The sequence below is a fragment of the Crocodylus siamensis genome, chromosome 4 (genome assembly GCF_052110815.1).
Source record: "Crocodylus siamensis isolate JL-2025a chromosome 4, ASM5211081v1, whole genome shotgun sequence".
Lineage (NCBI taxonomy): Eukaryota > Metazoa > Chordata > Crocodylia > Crocodylidae > Crocodylus > Crocodylus siamensis.
In genome coordinates this window covers 83,774,697-83,797,830 of record NC_143398.1, presented here as the reverse complement: position 1 = coordinate 83,797,830, position 23,134 = coordinate 83,774,697, and the positions used below count along the sequence as shown (strand labels likewise).

The 23,134-nt window shown below is 38.8% G+C and overlaps 1 protein-coding gene across 1 annotated transcript in view; it reads left to right on the top strand.

Moving 5' to 3' along the window:
• The window catches only part of EPYC (epiphycan), a 33,712-nt gene extending 10,820 nt beyond the window's left edge, over nucleotides 1-22,892 (top strand). The window contains exons 3-7 of the mRNA XM_090042671.1: nucleotides 11,756-11,909; nucleotides 18,746-18,904; nucleotides 19,307-19,509; nucleotides 21,456-21,551; nucleotides 22,348-22,892. Of these exons, the coding sequence (XP_089898797.1) occupies nucleotides 11,756-11,909; nucleotides 18,746-18,904; nucleotides 19,307-19,509; nucleotides 21,456-21,551; nucleotides 22,348-22,518 (783 nt within the window). The 3' untranslated portion in view covers nucleotides 22,519-22,892. The remainder of the gene's footprint in view (nucleotides 1-11,755; nucleotides 11,910-18,745; nucleotides 18,905-19,306; nucleotides 19,510-21,455; nucleotides 21,552-22,347) is intronic.
• The last annotated feature ends 242 nt before the right edge of the window (nucleotides 22,893-23,134 follow it).

Here is a 23,134-nt window from a genome sequence, read left to right as displayed (position 1 = left end):
GCGACAGTTGTTGAATTTGTGATGGAAATCAATCAGAGACTGCAGGTTTTTGGTCCAAATGATGACGATGTCATCTATATATCCCAGTGTAGCATGAGTTTGGTGGTACAGTTCTTAAGGAATTCTTCTTCCAGGTGGGCCATTTAAAGCTTGGCATACTGTGGGGCTATTTGAAATACAGAACACATAAGCCTTTCAATAATTTTCAAACTTACTACTCTATCTTAGCTAGCACAAAAAACAGGTATCTAAATAATAAAATTCTTGTCTGCGATTCTCTGCTTTAGTTTCTTTACCACTCGAGTGTTCTTCAGTAGCAAAGGCTACTGAATAATGAAGGTAAGCCTTTCAGAAGGCATTCCTTTCAGAATTACTTTCATCTAGACCTCTGGAACGTGAAGTCTGATCCCTTCCCTCTACCCCCTCTAAGCCCACAATTTTTCTTTGACTCTGGCTTTTCCTGTAGTCAACAAGGGACCCTTTGACTCCAAAAGTTGGTACTTTTGTCCCGTGATGTTGTCCAAGAGTTTGGGTTTTTTTGTTTTGTTTTTTGTTTTTGTTTTTTTACTTAAACTACTATTTTAAAACTTCTGCATCTTTGTTTCTTCATTTTAGAATTTTCAGTATCCTACTCGCACCCTGCTGCAGACGACAGAAATATGCAAGACTTTTCTTGTTGCATTCAGATATCTTTCTTAATTTACTTACTGTCTAATCAAAAGTAAGGGCAGAAGGCACCTTACAAGGGTGGGTCCAGAGGGGGTGCAGTGGTGCAGCTGCACCCTTGTTTTGGGCTGGACCATGCTGCTAGAGCCTCTGGAGCTAAGTACAGACAGTCAAAAAGCCCAAGGCTGAATTGATTCAATCCTAGCAGGTTATTCTAAGCTGCAGAGATTGAACTGATAAGCAAGTGAACTTTTTTTTTTGATTCCGGAAATGCAGCAACATGCCTCCAGCGACTCAGGCCAGAAGCTAGGGAGTGCTAGAGCATACCTCCCTGTTTTGCTGGAGCAAACAGCTTGGGCCAAGGCTAACCTACCTGCCCTGTTAGGTGGGGTTTGTGGGAGAGGTGAAAAGCATCTTGGGATGCTGGGGGCACTGCAAGTTAACTTGGATCTGGAGGGGACCTGGGACAGAAGATCAATAAACTGATTTAACCTAAATCAGTTAAGTCTGATGCTACATCCATGCAAGTTTATCTTAAACCAGTTTCAGCTAATTTGAAAGCAGTTTATGTGGACTGAACTTCTGTTGTCTTAAAGAACTGAACCAGTTTCCAATCACTTATATCAGTTCATGTGTAATTTTGGTCCTTATCCTTGGGGTTTTAAAAATGTGTCCAAAGAAGAGACTCCCCCCTTCTCTGTGCTCAGAGGCACATCCTCTACCCATCCTCTTCTTCCATCCCTCACCTGTTGTGGATGCTTTCACTGCTGTTTTAGGAGCAGAGGTAACTCCAGAGCTGCTCCTGCCCATTCCAGTTGGCCTATGGTTGTGCTCTCCTAGGGCTATGACAGTGTCAATGGCTTCCCCCACCTGCTCCTGAGGGGGGGCGGGGGGCGCAGGCAGTGTGGAGGAACCACCCCACAAATTCCCGCTGATGTTTATCTGTCTCAACTGAGCCCAGCCTTCATGCTGCCTGGCTGGAGTAAGCAGGAGTGAACCCAAGGCTTCTCCTTGCTCCTGGGACAGTGGACTTCAATAAGTCCCCAGAGACTCCTACAGTAAGGTCTGCCTACACTGGTGGGTTGGGGAACAAGAGGCTGGGACCAGGGGTGCAGCCACCCCTGCAGTACAAGTGATTGCTCCCACATCCCCCTTTGCTGAATCCCGAATTCTCCCTGACACCTTGTATACTAACTTGTTTGATGCAGCTTGATGTTTAATAAGCAATGACCTACTTGGTTAGCTAGTATCTATAAGGTCCCACCCTGCCCAGCCTTCCGTCTAGCATCAGGTTAACATATCTAGTTGCTTCTTTACCAAGGGTGTTATCTGCCTATGTGTGATACACTATTCATTGAAGCACTGAAGATGCAACCATTTCATTAAATTAATCAGAATGTATAAGTTTTACAAAGGCAGACTCTCCAGGTCATATGATATGCTTGCCTGAATTCTAGTAGACACACTTTATACTTTTCACAAATTGGGACCTGTCATTCTTTGTACTGTTATATCCTTAATATTATTTGATTAGTTTCATTGGGCTATTAAATTAATCTAAGAAACTAAAGAATCAAAAGATGATGAAAAACTTAAATTACATTTCTGATGCCTTTTTCAAGATATGCAAAATTTGGGCCCAGCAAATATTTCAATGTTTTCTTTCCAATGTTTAGTATAATGAAAAGCATGCTGTGTACCAACAGTATTTTTATTCATCTTTTTAAACAAACTGTTAAGTTGCTAGCAGCCAGAACTGAATACTTTGTACATGCAGGTTTTTTCCTAGAGTATAAGCCAAGAAAACTCTTCTATTTATATATTCTTTTAATATGCAATGTATCACTAATTGACAAATGGGAAGTGGGAGTTTCTACCTGTGGCAGTGCTTTTATTGCAATTCAAGTTTCCTGACTTTCAGTTACATTTTGTATTACTTGACCACCCCCTTTTAAAGACGTAGGTCTATTAAGGAAATTTTACTGAAAAGTAGAGATCTAAAGTAACATGTATCCTGAGACTTGAACAGTTTTTATTTTATTTTTTTTACCCTCTCTCCTCAAACAATAAGATTGTACTTCTTGTTATGGGTGCCTCAGAGTAAATACAGCTGTGGTCTGTACTACATAGTAAAATTATATTTTAATTTTATCAAAACTGAATGCTTGGCTTGAAATAAATATTCTATTTTGTAAAAAATCTGCAGCTTCTGGGAAACTAGTCAAAGTCATAGCTTTTAAATACCAGTACTGGTTTCCTTTTTTTTGTAGTCATCAAATTTTTTAATTAATAAAAATCAAGGGAAGGACACCACATTGCTGTGGGTAAAATACTATTAACATTGGATGAAGAGTTCAGTTCATAAGTCTAGAGAATGTCAAGAAGCATCTTAAAATCTGTGTAAAACTAGGGGAAAAAAGGGAACCCTCTCCCCTCCACCGCTATTTCTTGTTGCCTATTTTTACCTTGTTTATATCTTAGCATTCCTATAGCAAATCTATGAACAATGCAATTATTGTCATTAAATATAATGCTCCTGCTTTTTCTTGTCCTCAGAGAAAAAAGCCGTTCCAACTCCCTGCAACATGTGTCACCAACTAAAAAGGGTCCTTTATGACCCCTATACCAATAGTTATTATAGGTTCAAATGAGAACTCAACCATAATTCTATCCATCCTCAACATTGCCACTACACATTAAATGTGAGGAGTGGCATATAAAGGGCTTTTACATGTTTCTGGGTGATAAAAATGGTGCCTTCTGTCCAGGTATAGACACTACACTTTTACCATTATAAATGATTGGATACCTGTAACAAAACAGAAGCTCAGCACCCAGACTGGTTTAAAAACAGTGAAAACCAGTCTACAATTCTTTCCCTCACCACCACCAAAGGGCGAATGCATGTCCTGTTAGCTACTCATCTAAACTACACTGCTTACAGAAAATCTCATCACTTGGATCGATTCCACCTCAGGCTTTTTGAATGTCTCTACCCAGCCTCCAACTATGGCTTGCATCAGCACCCAATGAGGATACTGGAACAGTAAAAATACAATGAAGACAGTCTTGTCTTTGGAAAAGCAAGGTTCAGGATACCTGTTTGGTATGCAATGATCCTCTTTGGTGAACAAGGATGATCAATGGACTATGCCTCCTTTTCAAACAAGATTCAGTGAACAACCATGAGTTAGCCAAAATTTTCACAGGCAGCAGCCACAGACATTACATTTCTGAAAGATCAGGTTACAATTTTTTATTTATACAGTTCTGTGCAAACAATTGATAGTGTAGCTACTCTGAAGAATGCACAATCTAAATACACATTACATTACCATGAAAATCCCTGCTGTTTCCTGCATTACTGATCTATTCTTTTTATTTGTTATTGTTTAATTAGGATAATAAAAGGAAAAAGCCATGAAATGCAAAGATCAAGAAGATACTAGACTGAAGCCACTTACTCTAAAAGGAGCTAGGGAAAAGATTTCATACCTAAGCGTTTTCTTGTGAAAAGAAACCTTTGGAAGTTGCAGAAGTGCTGTGGGGAATATGATCCTTCTAAAAGGGCTGCTACGAGGATCCTTTACATTTTAAAAGTTCCATCTGCACTTTATAGTAAAGCTTCCAAAGTGAAAATAGTAGGAAAATAGTGGGAACTTCAGATTCCCGCATGGACTCAAAATAATACAACATATTGTCTTTGATCTTAAAAGATTTCCAAAGCATTATATAGATAAACTATAAAGCAGTCTTATACTTTATCAGCTAATTGGATTCAATCAATTTTGAAATATAAGACCTTCCAGCCCTCGCCTCCTGTTTTTTGCCACATTAGGCTCAGATTGTTTGGTTCACTTTGTAAGGATCTATCCAGTTTAATTTCATAAAATTCATAGATGTTAGGGTCGGAAGGGACCTTAGCAGATCACTGAGTCTGACCCCCTGCCCTCCGCAGAAAAGAGTGCTGGGGTCAGATGCATGTCTAGCCTCCTTTTAAAGGCCCCCAATGTAGGGGAGAAGCCCATACCAGATTTTGGCAACCCTTACTGTAAAGAAGTTCTTCCTGATGTCTAACCTAAATCTGCTCTGTCACTTTGTGGCCGTTGTTCCTAGTGACTCCAAGGGGTGCCCTAGTAAGCAGAGCATCTCCTATTCCTTGCTGTCCCCCTGATGAATTTGTAGACGGCCACAAGATCACCACCCAGTCTTCACTTGCAGAGGCTGAAGAGATCCAGGGCCTTGTAATTCAGCTCTATTTTCTTTTATTCACTCTCTCCTAACACCTGCACTATATATATTATTTCTTCTTTCTCCTTCTCCAATCTTTTGTGACTCTTTTTTTCACCACTCCTAGTACCAGCACGAGCTTGCCATCAGAACCTCCATTTTCCCCATCCATCAACTCCCCAAATGTGCATATTTCAATTTATTCAGTCATTATTCAATTCTAACTAAATGAATTTGTCCTCACTATTATATTTAATCATAACAAGTTAACAAATGTAATAAAAATAGATTTCAAAGGGAAAAAGTGATATAAATGAAATTAATTAGAGTGTATTTTAAGAAATAACCTCTCAATTTTCTTCTATATACTATAATGAGCCAAATGCACATAGAAAAACTGGTTTCACAGTTAACACCTCATTTTGAGACTAGCATCCAAGGGAAAAATAAATAAGTAAATAAATCAAAAACTGGTGCTGCTGTTACAAAAGAAAATACATGGAACATGGCTGCACTATAGCCTGAACCAAGCTAACTAATTTCAATAGAAAAGTTACCAATAACTTCAGTTGGATCAAGCCCTATTTTAGTAAAATTTATACCTGAAAAGATTAAAAGTCATCAAATAAATGTAGACAGAATATAAATTGTAAGGAGGTACTGAATATCAATTATTTAACCAGAAGTCCATGAGACCAAGAAAGCTCAGCATTCCTGATTTACTGGTAACTTAATAGCTATTTTCTGTAAACTGAGTAACGATTTCAGGTTCCTTTCTGGGACCTCATTTTCAGAAGCTGGTGCTCAGAACTTCCTTGAAAACAACCTGCTTTCAAAGAGTATCAAGGCAGGCAACCAAGATAAGCAGCCACCTTTGAAAACGTAGGTTATACCATATATACATGCAAGAAAGGGAACCTATAAAGAATCTACAGACATATTTGAGCCTCTAGAAATGATTTAATTAAGTTAGATTGTATTTCTTTAGAAACATTTTATTACAGTGTGGGTGTATAGCCTTGTCTCTATTTCTTATGCTTCCACTTACTACATTTGTTCTTTCTTGACTTGCATCCATGTAAGTATGCAGCCTTAAAGTTTTCTCTCTCTATATGAGCACAAGAACAAATACATTTTTTCATGTATATTTTCATATCTGGTTTCTATAGATGTCATACAAAAAGAAAGGATATATATAGCTCTTTAAACAAAAAGTTATGGTATCTACTGCCTATCTTAGAAAATTGATAATGGTTTTAAAAACATCACAATGTTTCAGCAAAGAAAAAATGGTGGCGGGGGGAAGGGATTGAAGGAAAAGCAAGTTAAATTCTTTAATCTAGCTAGTTAGCTTTCTTTCTCTGCAGTTTTTTTGTTGTGTTTTCCTTGGGGTTTTTTGTAAAATTCACTGTCTTAGAAAAACAAAGAAAATCTAGAGTACAACAGGATAACAAATACTACATCATGTAGAAACACAGCTGCCTGAAATAACAGCATTTCTAATATGGCAAAATGTTGCCAAAAAATACAAAAATATCTGGAAGATAAAGGACGATTTTGCATAATATGGATTATATGAAATGTCTTTCTTTTGTTAGTATCTTGTGTGATCCATCAAACATGTAGAAGTTGGAGGCTTGCATATATTAGGTGGATGATAATAAGAAACAGACTTTCACTTCTCAGTCACTAATTCACATCCAGTTTTTTGACAGGTACCTAATATAGATCAGTTACTAAAGGAAAAGTGTCAATAAAAAACTTATTAAAACTGGCATTTTCTTTGACCATCTTAGCAGAAGTGCTGCTGACTGGGTGTGTCTACACATTTATTAATGTGGCGTAATTACAGTGCACTATGTTTAGTACCTGTAATAACAGATATTAATTTAATGTGCCATAATTGGTGCGACTGCACATAAGCACAGGTGAATGCTTTTCAGGTGATGTTTAACACCTATTGGATTAATGCTACTGCACACTAGTTCAGCTGAACACTTTTTGCTAGCTGTGCTAATGCGCAGTAGAATTAGTCCAATGGGCACCAAACATCTTGTGTAAACATCTCCACTGAGTTGTTACGCATTGTCAATACTAGTCAGTATTTTAGCATACTGGCATGAAAAGCATGGGGGAGTTTGCACTGCTACTGCCCATACCAGTTCTATTTGAAAGCAATAAAAAAAGAGCGGGTATACAGAGTATCATTCCATAACCAGAGAGGTTGTGGAATCTCCATCCTTGGAGGGTTTTTTTTAAGACCTAACTAGACAAAACTTTGGTTGGGATGAGATAATTGGGAAGGGTCCTGCTCTGAGTGGGGGTTAGAATAGATTACCTCCTGATGTCCCTTCTAACCCTAATTTTCTATGATTCCATGATTAACAGGCATTAACTTAATTTAAAAGTACAAATACAGGTATCTGCAAGATTACTCAGGGAAACTATAGGAAGAATGGTGGTCTTGCATTTAGGGTACAGGGATGGAACACCACATTCATTTCCTTGCTCTACCAAAGACTATAGATATGTCTATACAAAATAAATAAACATCAGATATCCTAAACCAGGGGTGGCCAACCTGCAGCATGCATGCCACAAATGGCAAGTGAGGAGTCATGATGTATGGCATGCAACAGATTGGGGATGAGACAGGCAGCACACCAGCAGATAGGGTATGGAGCAGAAAGCAGAGCAGCAAATCAGACCTGGGAAGAGGACTGAAGTGGCACTCAGGGAGGACATAGAGCTAATTTATCACATGGCTGCCAAAAAGGCTGTTCTACTGCCCTAATCTAAACATCTGTTTATGCTAATTCTGGAGCCAGAAACAATGTAGTTGTGTTAGTGCAGTGCACCCAGGCTAATTAATATGCTAAGAAGCATCATTTGGGTATTGTACTATGCAAATGGCTAGGGAGCGAATTTACACACATAAGTGGAATGCGATTAGAAACCAGTTCAAATCTGTTATACAATAGAAGTTCAGTGCACATAAACCACTTTCAAAATGGCTGAAACCAGTCTGAGATGAAGCAGGATGGATGACATATCAGATTTAACTGATTATGGGTAAAGCAGTTTATTGAACTTCTGTCCCAGATCCCCTCCAGATTCCAACTTAACTCACAGCAGTGGGCCACTGCAGGTGTGTGACTGCATTTCTGGAATCAATAGTGAATGTCTGTTCACTTGCTTATTGAGTCCATCTACACAGCTTAGACTAAGCTGTGAAGATTTAATTGATTCAGCCTTGGGCTTTTTAACTGTCTGTACTTAGCCAATATGGCTATAGTGAATCTGGTGTCAGACTTCTTGTGTGTAGATCTCTCTCAAGTTATCTTTGCTTAGGGCTGCCTTGTTCTCCATAGATATTTTATATGACCTCAGATGATTTATGTATGTTGAAATTCTAGTCTTATTGAAGTTAGTGGGGAATTTTGCCATTGACTTTAGTTAGGCCAGGATTTGACCTGCATTCACTTTCAAGTGTAAAACAGAACAATGTTCATTTATTTCAGAAGCACTTTGTGTAATTTAATAAATGAAATATTGTTGAATTACTTTGAGATTCTGAAATGGAAAGTCATGTTTTAGATTGAGATCATCTTTTTTAAAACATCTCAGGATTCCAACGATATGCCTAAAAATCCAGATCTTGTCTTGTAATAATACAGTGAAAGATAAAAACACCGCCAGGAGACCATTATTTACGTCCTGACCTCTCTGCAGAGGGGTCATATGGGATAGATAAGATTACAAGAATTTAACAGCCTTAAGGCAGCTCTCACTGGCTCTATGGAATATTGTTATATTATCCTCTAAACAACAGACACCACCTTTTCATAAGAAGATAAGATTTAACATCAACCAAAACCAATAAAAACAGATGAACAAAGTATTTTAAATACACACATGTCTGGAGGTAGCAGATGATGACCTGAAATCTGCCTCTTATTGGACATTGTCAATAACTTATCTCTATGAAGCTCAATGATTACTTTCCTAGAACTTTCTGTGCACTACCATGCCCCTGTCTTACTTTCATTAAGATGTGCACAAAGGCATTCCTGTGTCTGAACCCCGCCTTGGTGATTCAAATTCTGCACTGACAAAAGGGGACATTTTACCAGTGTCCATGAGATGAAGAAGTCACATTCTGCAGACAGCATATGCAAGCACTTTTGTATGGTGCTATCACTAGGTCAATAAGTCTGGGAATGTCTCTCTCCTCTAGACGTTCTCCATCCAGAGAACATCTGTCCCCATTTCCTGTGTTCCCTTGGTCTTCTTTTGATTTATCTCTAAGTCCATTCCTGTTAAAGCTGCTTCAGTCTCAGGCCCACAGATGGGAACAGTGTGTGTGTTGTTACATATAGTAACAAGGTTCATTGTCATCATCACTCTTACCCCAACCTGACAAGCGCTCATTAGATGCCTTTTGAAGGAGTTACTCTTTTTCACTATACTGCAACCCCTTCTTAGAAGTTTTCCAACTACTGGTACTTCATATTTCCAGCAGAAAGTTCTTTTTTTTAAATACATTTAAAAGACAATACATACAACTCATTTAAATCTAGTTTAAAAATTGGGGCAATTGTGGGGCCAAATTCTCTTGGGTGAAACCAATTCAGTGAGGTAGGAACCAATTCTGAGGTACTGGGAATCTCACGTGAGATTCTGAGCTGCCTCAGTATTCACTATACAATTAAATGTGACTGAATATAATCTAGCTCAGTTTGAGCTGGAATAAAGAAGTAATCCCGACATCACCATCTACATATGCATTTAACCACAGTAATTTACTGCTCTGCCAGATACTACTTGTATCTGATGGGACTGTCAGGTAGCACAGTAAATTATTCTACTGCACCCTAACTGCGGCACAGATGTAGACGGTGATGTGTAGTTAGTAAAGCATCTCATTTAGCTCACTGTCTTCAATTTAACAGCTCCAAGTGTCAAGCGTCTAATCACCACCTAAATCCAACTCTATTATTATGCAAAGAATAGGTGTTAGTTGCTAAATAGCTTTGCAGTTCAGGACTGAGACTTAATGTTTCAAGCACAGGTAAAGTTACAACACAATATTTATAAAAATGAAGAAGCATTTCTTGTTTCAGGATTAAAAGGTGAGGTAAGAAGATAAAAAACAGTTATCCTTTCAGAAATAAAATAAAACCACCCCTGTAGTTGATGAAGATTACTCAAGCTAAACATTCACAGTGCAATTAGACCAGTGTACAGGAACAACTTTGTTCATCGCTGAGAGACAGGCCAAGTGCCAAGTGTGTTAGTTTAACTTAATCAATTTTCATGGAAAGCCTTATATAAAAAAATCTTAACCACCTGCATTTTCCTGATGCTTTCTATACACGTTCCATACTTTTACAACAATGATTTATGAGCAGTGGCTCCAGCTGCCAAGCAACCAGTTCTCCACTGGGACCATGGGACCAAGAGTGAATGTGGCAGGGGAAGGTCAGCTTGAAGCTGTGGGGATTCAGAATGTTTATTACATGGTCTCTGCTGAGGTGAGGGTGGCTAAAATACTTTTAATATCTTTCTTCCACACCAAGGAAAAAAGGGACCGTATGGTCTAAATTACAAGCTCTGTTCAGATACGGACAGAGGAAAGTGTTAAATGTAACACTGTGCACCTAGAGAGGTGACCATCACTTCAGCAGTCGTGCAAGATCCGAGACATTTAATGAACAATACAGATATGATTCCATATCAAATAATACTAACACACTTACCTCAAAAAGGGGAGGTTGGAAGGAAGAAGAAGTATGAAAATAATTATTTACATCTAAGGAAACCAAGACATACAGTTAAAATGACTTTTCCAAAGCCACACAGCAAGCCACTGGCAGAGTCCAGGTTAAAATTTACGATTTACTAATTCCCAATGACCCATTCATTCATCCAAACTACACTACTTTTCTGCAGCTGTAAGCTTCCCCTAAGACGCTTGCCAATTCTGCTATAACTTTTACGATAGTTTATAGTATCATACCTGCTTCTAAATAGTGAATTAGTTTTGGAGAAAGATCAACAGAATGCAATTGTATCCTTACAGTCAGTATGACATCAACTGGTATTTTTAATCATTTTGGGAGTAGGGGGCAGGGAAGGGAAAAGATTTTCTAATTCCATAGAAGGCTTTGCCAAAATTGAGATTTTTTATGAGTATAGTTTTTCATGCTCGTCTAGACCCTGCTTTACAGTCTCACTTTCTGTCCTCTAGAATCAGTAATAAGTAAAACTACAGCATAGCTTTCAGACAGCAAAATGGTTGATAAACACTGATGTCAATTTATTTTGACAAGCCCAAACTGCCATTCCTGTCTTGTAAGTGTGTTTTATATAAACTTACTGCAGTTTATACAACAATGTAGTCTTGTACAGCTTCACCGCATTTGGATTTATCCTGACAGATTTTGCAATTCTATATTCAGGTGATTGATATATTTTTCTTTGGAGCTTCTTGGTCACTTTTTAACTCATCAGATCCAGGATCAGCTAAATCACAAAATTGATTATTCAACCTTGATAACAGAGAACTTGTTTAAAAGCTTCTATTAATATAGAATGTGTGTGTGTTAAGGGAAAGCTGTTGAGAAAATATTTGATAGCTAAAGTAAATAAATGTTGCAGTTTCATGAACTGCATCATTGCTGACCAAGTTAAATGTCAGCTCCTAACTGTGGAATAAAATGCAGATATACTGCTCAGCCTCAGAGTATGTATGACCTCTAGTGGTAGAAGCTGGTAAATGAAACACTGATAGAAGAACACCAGCCAAAGAACAAAAATGTTTCATGTAGCTCATTAATATAACTGTGTTTCTCCCCAGACAGAAGTTGGCACAATATTACCTTTTGTAACTCAAGACAGTTATTCCTCTGCACCACTGACTGAAGAGCCTGAGGAGGAAGCATCAACACCAAAACTTATTGATGGTTCCTCACCACTGGGCTCTGGGGTTCTTGGGCCCCAAACACATGATGGTTAGTAAAGAAAAAAAAACAAAAAAGAGGGGCATTTAATGGGGTAGACTTTCATGCTGTACTGTATGTGCTGTGTCCACAGATGGATTTGCATTTCTTTTCTTAAATGTCTAGCATAGGTCGAATATTGAGATAAATAGTCAAAACATAGTCTCACAAAATAATTTCTGATGAAAAATGGCCAGTTCAAAATTTCACAAAAGGAACTTTTTCATAAGAGTCAATATGTTCAGCATACTCAATATTTTGTCAAAGTTACCACAATAGTTTTATTGATATTTTATCTGAAATATTTTCCAACAAAGTACATTTTCATTTTTGACTGCCTTTAATAGATTTCAGTAGACATGAGTTTATTGAGTTCATAGAATCATAGAGAAATAGGGCTGGAAGGGACCTCCAAAAGGTCTCTGAGGCAGGAACTTCCCTATCCAAACCATCCTATACAATCCATAATCTAACTTTATGTAAGATTACCATTAACCCCAATACAATGAAAACTTAACACCTTAACCTGCCACAAGTAAAGCAGGGGAACCGCAGCAGCCAATGTCCTGCTTCCATGAAAAATTGAGAATATATGCTCAAGAGATTCTGGGTAGAGGGCCATTGCCCCTGCTACAGAGGAAATCAACCCCCCCACCCCAGTCCATACCAATCTGACTGTGGGATAAAATTTCTTCCTGGTCCAAAATATGGTGATGGGTCTAACTGAGCATACAGGCAAGACCCACAAGCATTTGTCCCAGCACGAGCATTGGTACACCCCAATCAAAAGCCCCTAGCCTTGGCTATAGCCAATACCCAATGCTGCTAAGGAAGGCTTAAAAACACCCTGACACATGTAGCAGAACAGGGGAGGGGGGAGGGCTTGGGGGGCAACCAACAAAGCCCAGAAGCATGGGAAATAAGTACAGTAGAACTAAAGGGGCACTATAACTAGATCATCCCCAACCACTATCTGCCCAACCTCTTCTTGAGCACTTCCAGTGATGGACAGTCCCCAACTTCCCTAGAGAGTCTATTCCATGACCTCACTGTTCTAGGAGCAGAGAAGTTTTTTCTGGATAACCAGTCTAAACTTACTTTGCTAAACCTTCAAGCCATTGGTCCATGTCCCCTTCTTTTCTCATGTCTCCTCTTAAGCACCTTTTCCACAAACTTAACATGCCTCACTGTATTAGCCTCTCCTCATATGACTTGGTTTCCAAGCCCTTTATCTTCTTTGTTGCCCACCTCAGAAGACTAACTTCTCCATGTCCACTTTGAAATTTGGAGCCCAGAACTGCACACAATACACCAGATGAAGCCTAACCAGTGCTGAGTTCAAGAAACATTTAAACATATGTTAACACACACAATATGAACAATTTAGCAAAAATAGAACATGAGCCCATTTTACAAATTGCAAATAAGAAGTAACTTACAAGAAATTCCCCATGAAACTAGTTTTCTAGTTTTGGACCTCATCTTATAACATAGGGATTTTTTATAAGTTATAATTTCTTTAAAATCTAGAACAAAAACTCTATAAAACATAAAAATAACTCCACCAAATATTAACAATAGTTAATGGCTAAACTAAACTGAAGTTGAATATGGAAGAATTTTGGTTTGTGGTCTGTCCCTTAGAAGAACAAGCACCACAGCCAGTATTCCCTTTGAGGAGTATTCTCACGTAGCCACAGCTGACGGTCCTTATGCTCATTGGAAATTGACATTTTTGAAGGGAATAAGTGCTAAATATTATTTCCCTAGTTAGTTGCATTTTCTAGTCTAACAGACAACTTAGAAAACAATTAAAACAAACAAAAAGCCAGTTCAACTATTTCAAATTGTAAATATATTTAATGTGCACAAACTACTCAACTGACAAATTATGCTTGATAAAGAAAAAATATACATAAGTACAAAATAGGCAATTTGGTCCATGGCTGAAGTGGAATATTTATACCCTTAGTCAGAGATTCAGTAACATTTTAAGGTATTCACAATGGTCTCAAAGTCATCTGGCCGAGCACGCATTCCCCACCATGTGGAAAACAGAACTGGAAGTAGAAAATTTTGCAAATAAGGTAAAATAGTATATTTTAATGCTGTTTCAGCAGTAGCTAAATGTTTTATTTATAAATGCACAGCTTTCAGGCAGTTATAACTCAAGGGACGATAGGCATCTGTCCTGATGTCAAAGTTCTGGATCAAAGATGTTAATTAAAAACAATGAAAAGGAAATTGAGATCCTGTGTCCATAACCCTGTAAAAAAAATTCATTTCCTTAAAAGCCATCCCAAAATACTGTTTACAGAACTAAGCTTAAGCAATGCAATAAGTTTCAAAGCCAGAACACTTGAATCTCTAGAACAGTAACTGGGCAGGTCAATGAGACTAGTTTTAGTATTCTATTAGAGTTTTTTTTTAATGTAAAACTATCTTTTCTCATGAATAAGTTTCTTATGAAAGTGGATTACTTTTCTAAGTGGCGACATGTAGGGGGCACATGGGGGTGAACATGCACCCCCTGAGCGCACCGGTGCACCCCCTGATCAGCCGCGCTCACCGCTTAGGTGATGTGCAGGTGGGAGTGCTAGTGCCCCCACTGCAAGTGCTAGCTGATCACTGCAGCCGCTCCCAGAAGAAGTAGCCACAGCCACTCCTGGAAGCGGTTGCAGCAATTGGCCACAGCACGATCTGCCATGGACAGCAAGTTCAGCTGTGGAGGGACTCCCCCGGCCATCGAGATCTGCTGTGGGGGGACACCCCCAAGCAGCAAGACTGGCCGCAGAGGGGGCAACAGTTGCCCAAGATTTTTCTTGTGACTGCGCTTTTTAATCAAGAGTTCTTACATCACCAAAGACATTTAATCAGTAACTTTCATTTCTAATTGTTATGTATTAAAAACTTTGATGGGCCCCATTACATGCATATATATGGTAGGCTTGGTTTGATAACATCAGCTAGAAACACAAATTAGACATTAACTGGTATAAATGATCAGAAACCAGTTCAAATCTGTAAAACAACAGAAGTTCAGTCACATAAACCACTTTCAAATGGTCTAAACAAGTTTAAGATGAACCTGGATAAATGTAGTATATTAGACTTAACTGATTTAGGTTACATTGGTTTATTCAATTTCTGTCCCAAATCCCTTCCAGATTCAAGTTAATTCACAGTCCCCCAGAATCCAAGGATGCTTTGCACCTCCCCTGCAAACCCCTCCTCACAGAGTGGGTGGGCTAGCCTTGGCCCAAGCCGTCTGCTCCAGCCAAAAAGGGAGTTGCGCTTTGGCACCCTCCAGCTTCTGGCCTGAGCCACAACAGGTGTGTGGCTGCATTTCCAGAATCAAAAGTGAATGTCTCTTCACTTGCTTATCAGTTTGATCCACACAGTTTAGACTAGAGACCCTCTGGGTCAAGATTCCAGGGAGCTAAGGAGAAGAGGACCTGATGGTGGGAATCTACTACAGACCTCCCTACTAAGAAGAGGAGTATGATCAAGCATTCTCCAGGGAACTGACGGAGGCAGCGAGCACTAAAAACCTGATTGTCATGGGTGACTTCAACTACCCTGACATCTGCTGGAAAGACCACTGAGCCAACTCAAGCAGGTCAACCAACTTCCTGACAACCCGCTCTTGACACAGGCTGTGGAAGGACCAACTAGGGGTAAAGCCTCTCTGGACTCAGTGCAGACCAAGGGGCAAGACATGGTAGGCAACCAGAAGACTGGAGGTACTTTGGGTGACACTGAACATGATCTGACTTCAGAAGGGCAGACTTTGGTAAACTCAGGAGACTAGTCTGAAAGGGACCCAGGGGTAACAATCGACCAGAAGATGAGTATGAGCCAACAGTGCCATGAAGTCTCCAGCAGAGCACTAGAACTGTGACGTGCATCAGCCGATGTGTTGCAAACAGATCCAGAGAGGTGCTCCTCCCCGTTACATTCCGCACTGGTGAGACCGCAGCTGGAGTACTGTGTGCAGGTCTGGGCACTGCACTTCAGGAAGGATGTGGATAAGCCCAAAAGGGTTTAAAGAAGGGCCACCCATATGATTAGGGGCCTGGAAAATAGGTCCTATGAGAGACTCCAGGAACTGGGTTTATTCAGTCTGAGCAAGAGAAGACTGAGAGAGAACCTGATAGCTGCCTACAAGTATGCCAAGGGTAAACACCAAGATCTAGGGCAACAACTCTTCAGAAAGGCATCCTTTGGGAGGATGAATACCAATGGGCACAAGCTGATTGAGGAAAAATTTAGGTTGAACATGAGAAAAAACTTCTTTTCCGTAATGGTATCTGGAACACGCTCCCAGCAGAGGTGGTCCAGTTGCCATCCTTGGAGTTGTTCAAGGAGGCTAGACAAGCAACAATTTGAGCTCATTTGAGCCCAATTACTTCCTGTCCATGGCAGGGGACTGGACTTGATGATCTGATAGATCCCTTCCAGTCCTTTGATTCTGTTAGTCTAATCTATGAAGATTGAATTGATTCACCTTTGGGATTTTTGACTGTCTGTACTTAGCTGTCATGTCTAGATTCAATGGTCAATAAGAATGTTAAGAGTAGAAGAAATGAGCTAGCTATAAACATTCATGCATGAGAAGTGTACATTAACAACCTATACAAGAAAAAGTAACAATCAATTACTCTTTTCATACTTACTTTATTAAAACTTACCCTATAATGAGAATGCAATTTGTATATGATGTGAATTAATCCATCATAATCACATTATAAGACCCAAAGATCAAAAGGAAAAGTAGTCATGCCGCTGAAACTTTGACTCTTTGTTCTTCTTGGGAAGATGCAGAAATTTGGGAAGCCCAGAAGCAAAGACCCAAAAATCCCCTAAAACTTTTATTTATTCAATTTTTTTCAAATGTGTATAGTCAAAACATGTATAATAAGAATAAGTACAAATTCAATGTTCTAGTAGCGTCAATCTAATCAGATTCCACCATCCTAAACCATGCATTAATATTTTCTGCACTTTAGCCCTCTGATGTGAAAAGGTAACAAATTAGGACTGCAAGTAGTCTCTCAGCTACCGTGTAGTCGTGTTCAAGAAACTTCTACTTTCCAAGCTGAAAGAGAATGTGGTTAAACACCAGAAAGGGAAGAGACCTATTTGAATTAGAGGACAATACTGGCATCAGAACCAGTGTTATAAACTAAGTATGAATAAATTTACGCTTCTTGAACAGCCTTTCAATAGGAGTACTGGCAAGAAAGTTAACTAGTCTTAGGATGGTGCTCAATAAATTTATAAAGTAAGATTAAATTATGTGGTTGTCTGATAGCAGGGGACTGGACTCAGTGAGCCATGCAGTACCTTTAAATCTTATGTGCCTGTACTTACAGTATGTTCTCCCTCTGCAAGCCTCCACAAGGGAAGGTCTTCCCTAGGGCTGCTCCTGGGACTGCAATTGCAATGCCTTGTGCTGAATATCTGTGGCCTACCACCACAATCTAGTCCTATGATAAAGGACAAGCTTTATACGATGAACATAAATAAAATTACAAAGGCTTGTTCAACATGATTCTCCATTGAGCAAGTACCTTTTTATACTAGTACAGTGTTATTTGAGCTACTGGAGTTACACCAATATAAAAAGTACAAGTATCAAGATATTTAGAAAAGTAGAAAGACTACAGTAGTTGAATTAAAAATACTCTTGTACCATCCACAGAGTAATAAATGACATCCTCAGTCATCCATCCCCAGAGCTCCTTAAACATGCCAAGTGAGAGGGGTTATAAAACAGAATCCTATATAAAAGAGCTTTCCAAGGGGGTGACCACCTGCCATTTACCAACCTCGCATGAAAGGAAAGGGATTTGGCTCTCACTGCTCAGACCCGATGAAAAATGTTTTGCATTTGAAAGCTTGTCTAACTATCCCAACTATACAGTTCAGTTAGCCCAATAAAAAGATAATCACCCCATGAAATCCTTGCCTTTCACATCCATCCCAGCCAAATTTGAGAGGGAGTTAACAAAATCTTATGGGGAATGGCATGAACACTCTTGATAGGTCAAAAACATTCAGCATGGCATACATAGCGATTTAAGAGGGAGAGCAAGTCCCTTCTAACACTGAATATGTGCAGTCCTTCTGTCATGCCTAAGCAGAAAACCAAACTAAACAGTGTTAGGGAAAAATCAGGAAATACAGTTTTTACCAGACCTAAATCAGCAAAACTGTGCTTTTCCCAAGCAAGGAAGCTTAGAGGCACACCAGTAGTTGTTCAGACTTAGCATCAAAATGGTGCTTAGTAGCAGTTTTTCTCCGATGCTAGCCAGTATCTTCTCCTTTCTTATGGAAACATTGTCAATCTCATCAAATAAAGAGCCCTTACACTCCCTTAAATCTAGATTTACTTCCCATTTTTACATCTTGTAAGTTGTGCTCTGTATTCAGCCTACCATATGTTACTCCTTCCATTGGACATCTAAATGTGATTCTATTTCACCCTGCTCAGGTCATGGAAAAGCAGGTGATAAAAAATGTCCATGTGGAGTAGGAGTGGGTACAGGGGAAGGGATCTTTCTCCTCCTGGATACTTTTTTCTGACTCAGGTCTTAAGGGTAAAATGATGGTGGTTTTACAGAAGAAGATATATTAATTGATTTTTAGGACTTGAACAGGATGGGACCCCTGGAGTACTGAGGGATTAGTGCAGGGCAGTTTCCCTGCTATACAAACTGCTTGTCCAGAAGTGCTGGAGGTACTCTTCAGAAGTTAAATTACTGGCTTTTATAAACTTTGATCTTAGTATGCCCACTCTAGCTTGTTCATCCCCAGATTAATGGTTTTCCTTCACTCTTTTGTAGGTCTTCCAACTTGTCTTCTGTGTACATGTCTGGGAACGACAGTCTACTGTGATGATCATGAACTCAACGCCATCCCCCCACTCCCCAAGAAAACCACCTACTTCTACTCCCGTTATAACAGAATAAAAAAGATTAACAAAAATGACTTTGCCAACCTAAGTATGGATGCCATACAAGTTTTAAGACCTAATCAGTTTTAAGATGGATCTAGATGTAAATTTACGTTAAATGAAATAGTTGCTTGTGATAGCAGAACCCTAGACTTGTGACTGGAGAGGATACAGAAAATAAAAATCGTAGGAGAATATTCTCCTCTTAGAGCTTCATGAATACTAATAACATTTGTGCTTGTTAAGGGGAATTAGGATTGGAAGTTATTGGAACCATTATATAATGCAATGAAAGAAGCAACCTTAGGGAGAGAAGTAATTAATACTCTACTACACTCGGGTGTGCGTAATTCAACAGCGATCATTGGTAGTAATGAAACTGCCTTTGCTTTTCCATTCCTATTTTACTTTTAAAAATATGTATAATTACTATTATTTGTTTTTCTCACAGACAATTTAAAGAGGATTGATTTGACAGAAAACTTTATATCTGAGATTGATGAAGATGCCTTCAGAAGATTGCCTCAGCTTCAGGAGCTGGTGCTGCGTGATAACAGAATAAGGCAGCTCCCTGAGTTACCTGTCACCCTGACATTCATTGATATTAGTAACAACAGGCTGGGTCGCAAAGGAATAAGGACTGAAGCATTCAAAGTAAGTTTGGGATTGATGGAAAATAGCTTATCCTCTCTTTGGTTTAAATTGTGGACTGTCAAAAAAGTAAGATAAGGATATGTTTTTACCTCCTTGCACCAGCTACCGATGTCACTGATATCAGCCTAGAAGGAAAAGCAGGGTTCCTAGAGCTCTTGCATCCACCTGTTGGAGGCAGGCAGGCAGGGCTAAGAGTTGGCAAGATCTCAGATTTATCCCTTCAGCATAGCCAGCATTGCAAAAACACCAGTATTTTTCAGATGATACACTGGAGCGCATGAGTGTCCATAGAGCTGAGGAGCTGATTTGCATCTTAGGCTGTTAGGGCATTTGTACACATGCTTGTGGTGTATAAATTAGTATAAACAGTGAAATGTGTGTCAGTACTGAAAAATGGCAGCAGCATGCTTTTGAACTAAAACACACTGATGATATTTTAGTTCAAAAGTGCACTGCTGCCATTTTCTGTGCGCTGATGAACATTTCACCACTTACATAAATTCAGGTGACGCAGTGCAGTGCGTGTCAGCTCACATGTGGAGCAGATTCATGCCAGATCTCTGGTGCATCACAGCATGAAAATGTATGTGTATCAATGCCATTATTGTTTTGCTTCAGTAATACCCTGCCTCTAAAGTGGTTCATTATATCATGGTCTAGGGGTGTATTTTAATAAATACTAAACACTAAAAACTTCAGGCCAGATTCATCATCTCAGCACTCTCTCTTACTACCCATTTGTTCCAAAGGAACCAGGATTTAGCTATAACTGCCCAGCTATGAACAGGGAGGCAGCTTTCAGCTGCTCCCACCAGAACCAGAAGAGGAGGTATTCTTCTGGAAGATAGGAAGAGTCTCAAAGCAGGCCCCAGAACCAAGGCATCTTGGTAGATCCTAGCATGGAAGAAATTCCATCCGCATAATACATACTTGCACCTTTTCTCCTTCAGCAAATAGGAGAAACAGAAAATACCTTTTCTCCTACAGCATGTAGGAATTAAAGTCACTGATAGAATATTACAGTCTGTCTAGAGAGGGATAAATTGAAATTTTACTGGCTTTATTGGCATGAGGAAGTTTATTCTGTGGAAAGAAAACCCAGGAGACCAGATACTCTGATATTTGGAGTAACTATGGGCATCTTTACACATGCTCCAGGGGTACGGGCTGGAGCACTTTAATTAGCGAAGTTCCCAGGAGCTGTTCTAATTAAAGCACTGGCAGCATCTCACGTAGTCAATGTCCTGCACTTTAAAAATGGCAGCAGGGATGCTTTAACTAAAGCTCATTCAGTGAGCTATGATTTTGAAGCTCAGAAATGCTGAATAAACAAGAAGCTGAGGCTGCCGGACTCTGCTAATTAGCACAGTCCAGAAGACTCAATTAATCAAGTTTGCTCCAATGTTCTGTAATTACAGTGCATCAAAGCAGGCATCCTGCACATCTAGTGGCACCCTGTTAGAATATGCAGTTTCCTCAGTGTACTACTGTTGCACAACACTGGAAAGGGTGTAAAGTCCATCTTATTTTTGAAAAACTCATGACATATATATTTTAAGATATTATATTATTTAGTGACTTTGCTATCCAATTGACTAGCCAATGAAACAAGATAAACAAATGAGTCCAAAGGAAGGACTTCTGCAGAAGCTGGGAGAGGCACCATTTCAAATTTAAGACAACAATGTGCTGAAAATGTTCTGCTTGAACATTTGAGATTCCTAGTTATTATAACAAAACAGCTGATATTTAATAGTAATGGACTTTACATACAGGAATATCTGTAACTTTTTTTTAAAACCTGGAATCACATTGAACAAAATAAATTGGTTGTATGCAGGTTCTTTTTGTAGAGATGGAAGTAAGACCATGTCCTCTCTGTTGAAGTTTTTATAAAAATCTAGTACTTTATGAAACACCTTTCCTCTTTTTCCTTCTTCTTCCAGGATATGATTGACCTACAGCATCTTTACATCACTGACAATAACTTGGATCACATCCCACTCCCACTCCCTGAAAGTCTTCAAGCTCTTCATCTTCAGGTAAGCTAAAAAAACGAGATATACATAACAATAAAAAGATTGTGTTTAATTATCAGGAGGGAAAACCAATAATATTAAGATGTATTTTACTTCATGTAAATTCTGTCAGTCCACATGTTTCATGGGATACAATGATAAATCTGGGAATTGGATGCCAGAAGTAGGGTTTTTTTCCACTATGCAAAAGGCTAGGGTTTTTGTGGGTGATATCTTTTACAGGACCAGCTCTGTGGTTTGGATAGATTTAGCTAGCCTAGTAAAAGATATCACCCACAAAAAGTCCTTGCCTCGAGCAATTTCAGTCAGATGGCAGAAGCAGAAATTAAAATATGAAATGAGACAAAAAAAAAAAAAAAAAAGTCAGCCCCATCTAGATGTGAATCACTTACACACAAAATGTATCTTTATTATGTTACAGGGGTGTAGGTTGTAGCTGCATTGGTCTAAGGATGTAGGCAGACAAGGTTCTTTGGGTGAATCTGATATCTTTTATTAAACCAACTTAAATAGCTGGGGAAAAAATGTAGCAAGCTTTCAGGTTTAAAAACCCTGCAGAGACTTCCTTAGCCTGATGGAGGGTTTTTAAACGCGAAAGCTTGCAAAAATTTTTTTTCCAAACTAAGTTAGTCTAATAAAAGATTTCAGATTTACCCAAAGAACCTTATCTGTCTTTATTATGTAACATTTTTTGTAAACATAAGGGTTTAATTTGCCAGTGGTATAATTCAGTCTTCAGTAATTCAATCATTTACCATTTTTGTCATCCTTAACTTGACATTTTTGGTTTTGTTTTTAGAACAACAATATTCAAGAGATGCATGAAGATACTTTCTGCAAAATGAAAGATGTTACTTATGTCCGTAGGGCTCTAGAAGACATCAGACTGGATGGCAATCCCATCAATTTGAGCAAGACCCCTCATGCTTATATGTGTCTACCCCGTCTACCAATTGGTAGTCTCAGCTAAGCTTAGACAGCAACCAAAACTCATTTTCTATGATATACTCCACAAAAATGAACAAGTCATTGCTACATAGAGCACAACACATAATTTTCAAAACTTATTAATTTGGAAAGCCCTGTTTATTGATAATTAGAATTGACAATGGATTTACCTTTTACTATTGAACAATATAATGTACAATACTATAAACAATATATTAATTATAAGAATGCTTTGAATATATAGATAGCAACCATCAGGAGAAGGGACCTGAAATTTGTAGATTTGATATTGGAACAGGCAGCTGTAGCGGGGGAGCTCTAAAGCTAGGTAATTTTATTAAATTAAAATTAATTATTTACACAATAAGAACAAATATATACTTGTACATAAATGTCCACATCTTTTTTTTTATTTAATTGGATATTATACAAACCTTTGTTTTCTTCTTCTCTATAGCACACTTTTGTTTTGTAAAAATTATAGTAATAAAAATATGTTCTCATTGGAAATATATTCCCCACATCAAGGGGAAGAAATAGATTTGGGGCTCCTGAGGCAACTCTCAGAGACCATAAAAGCTAAAGAGGCGGTGGTCATGGGGGACCTAAACTACCCGGACATCTGCTGGGAGACACAG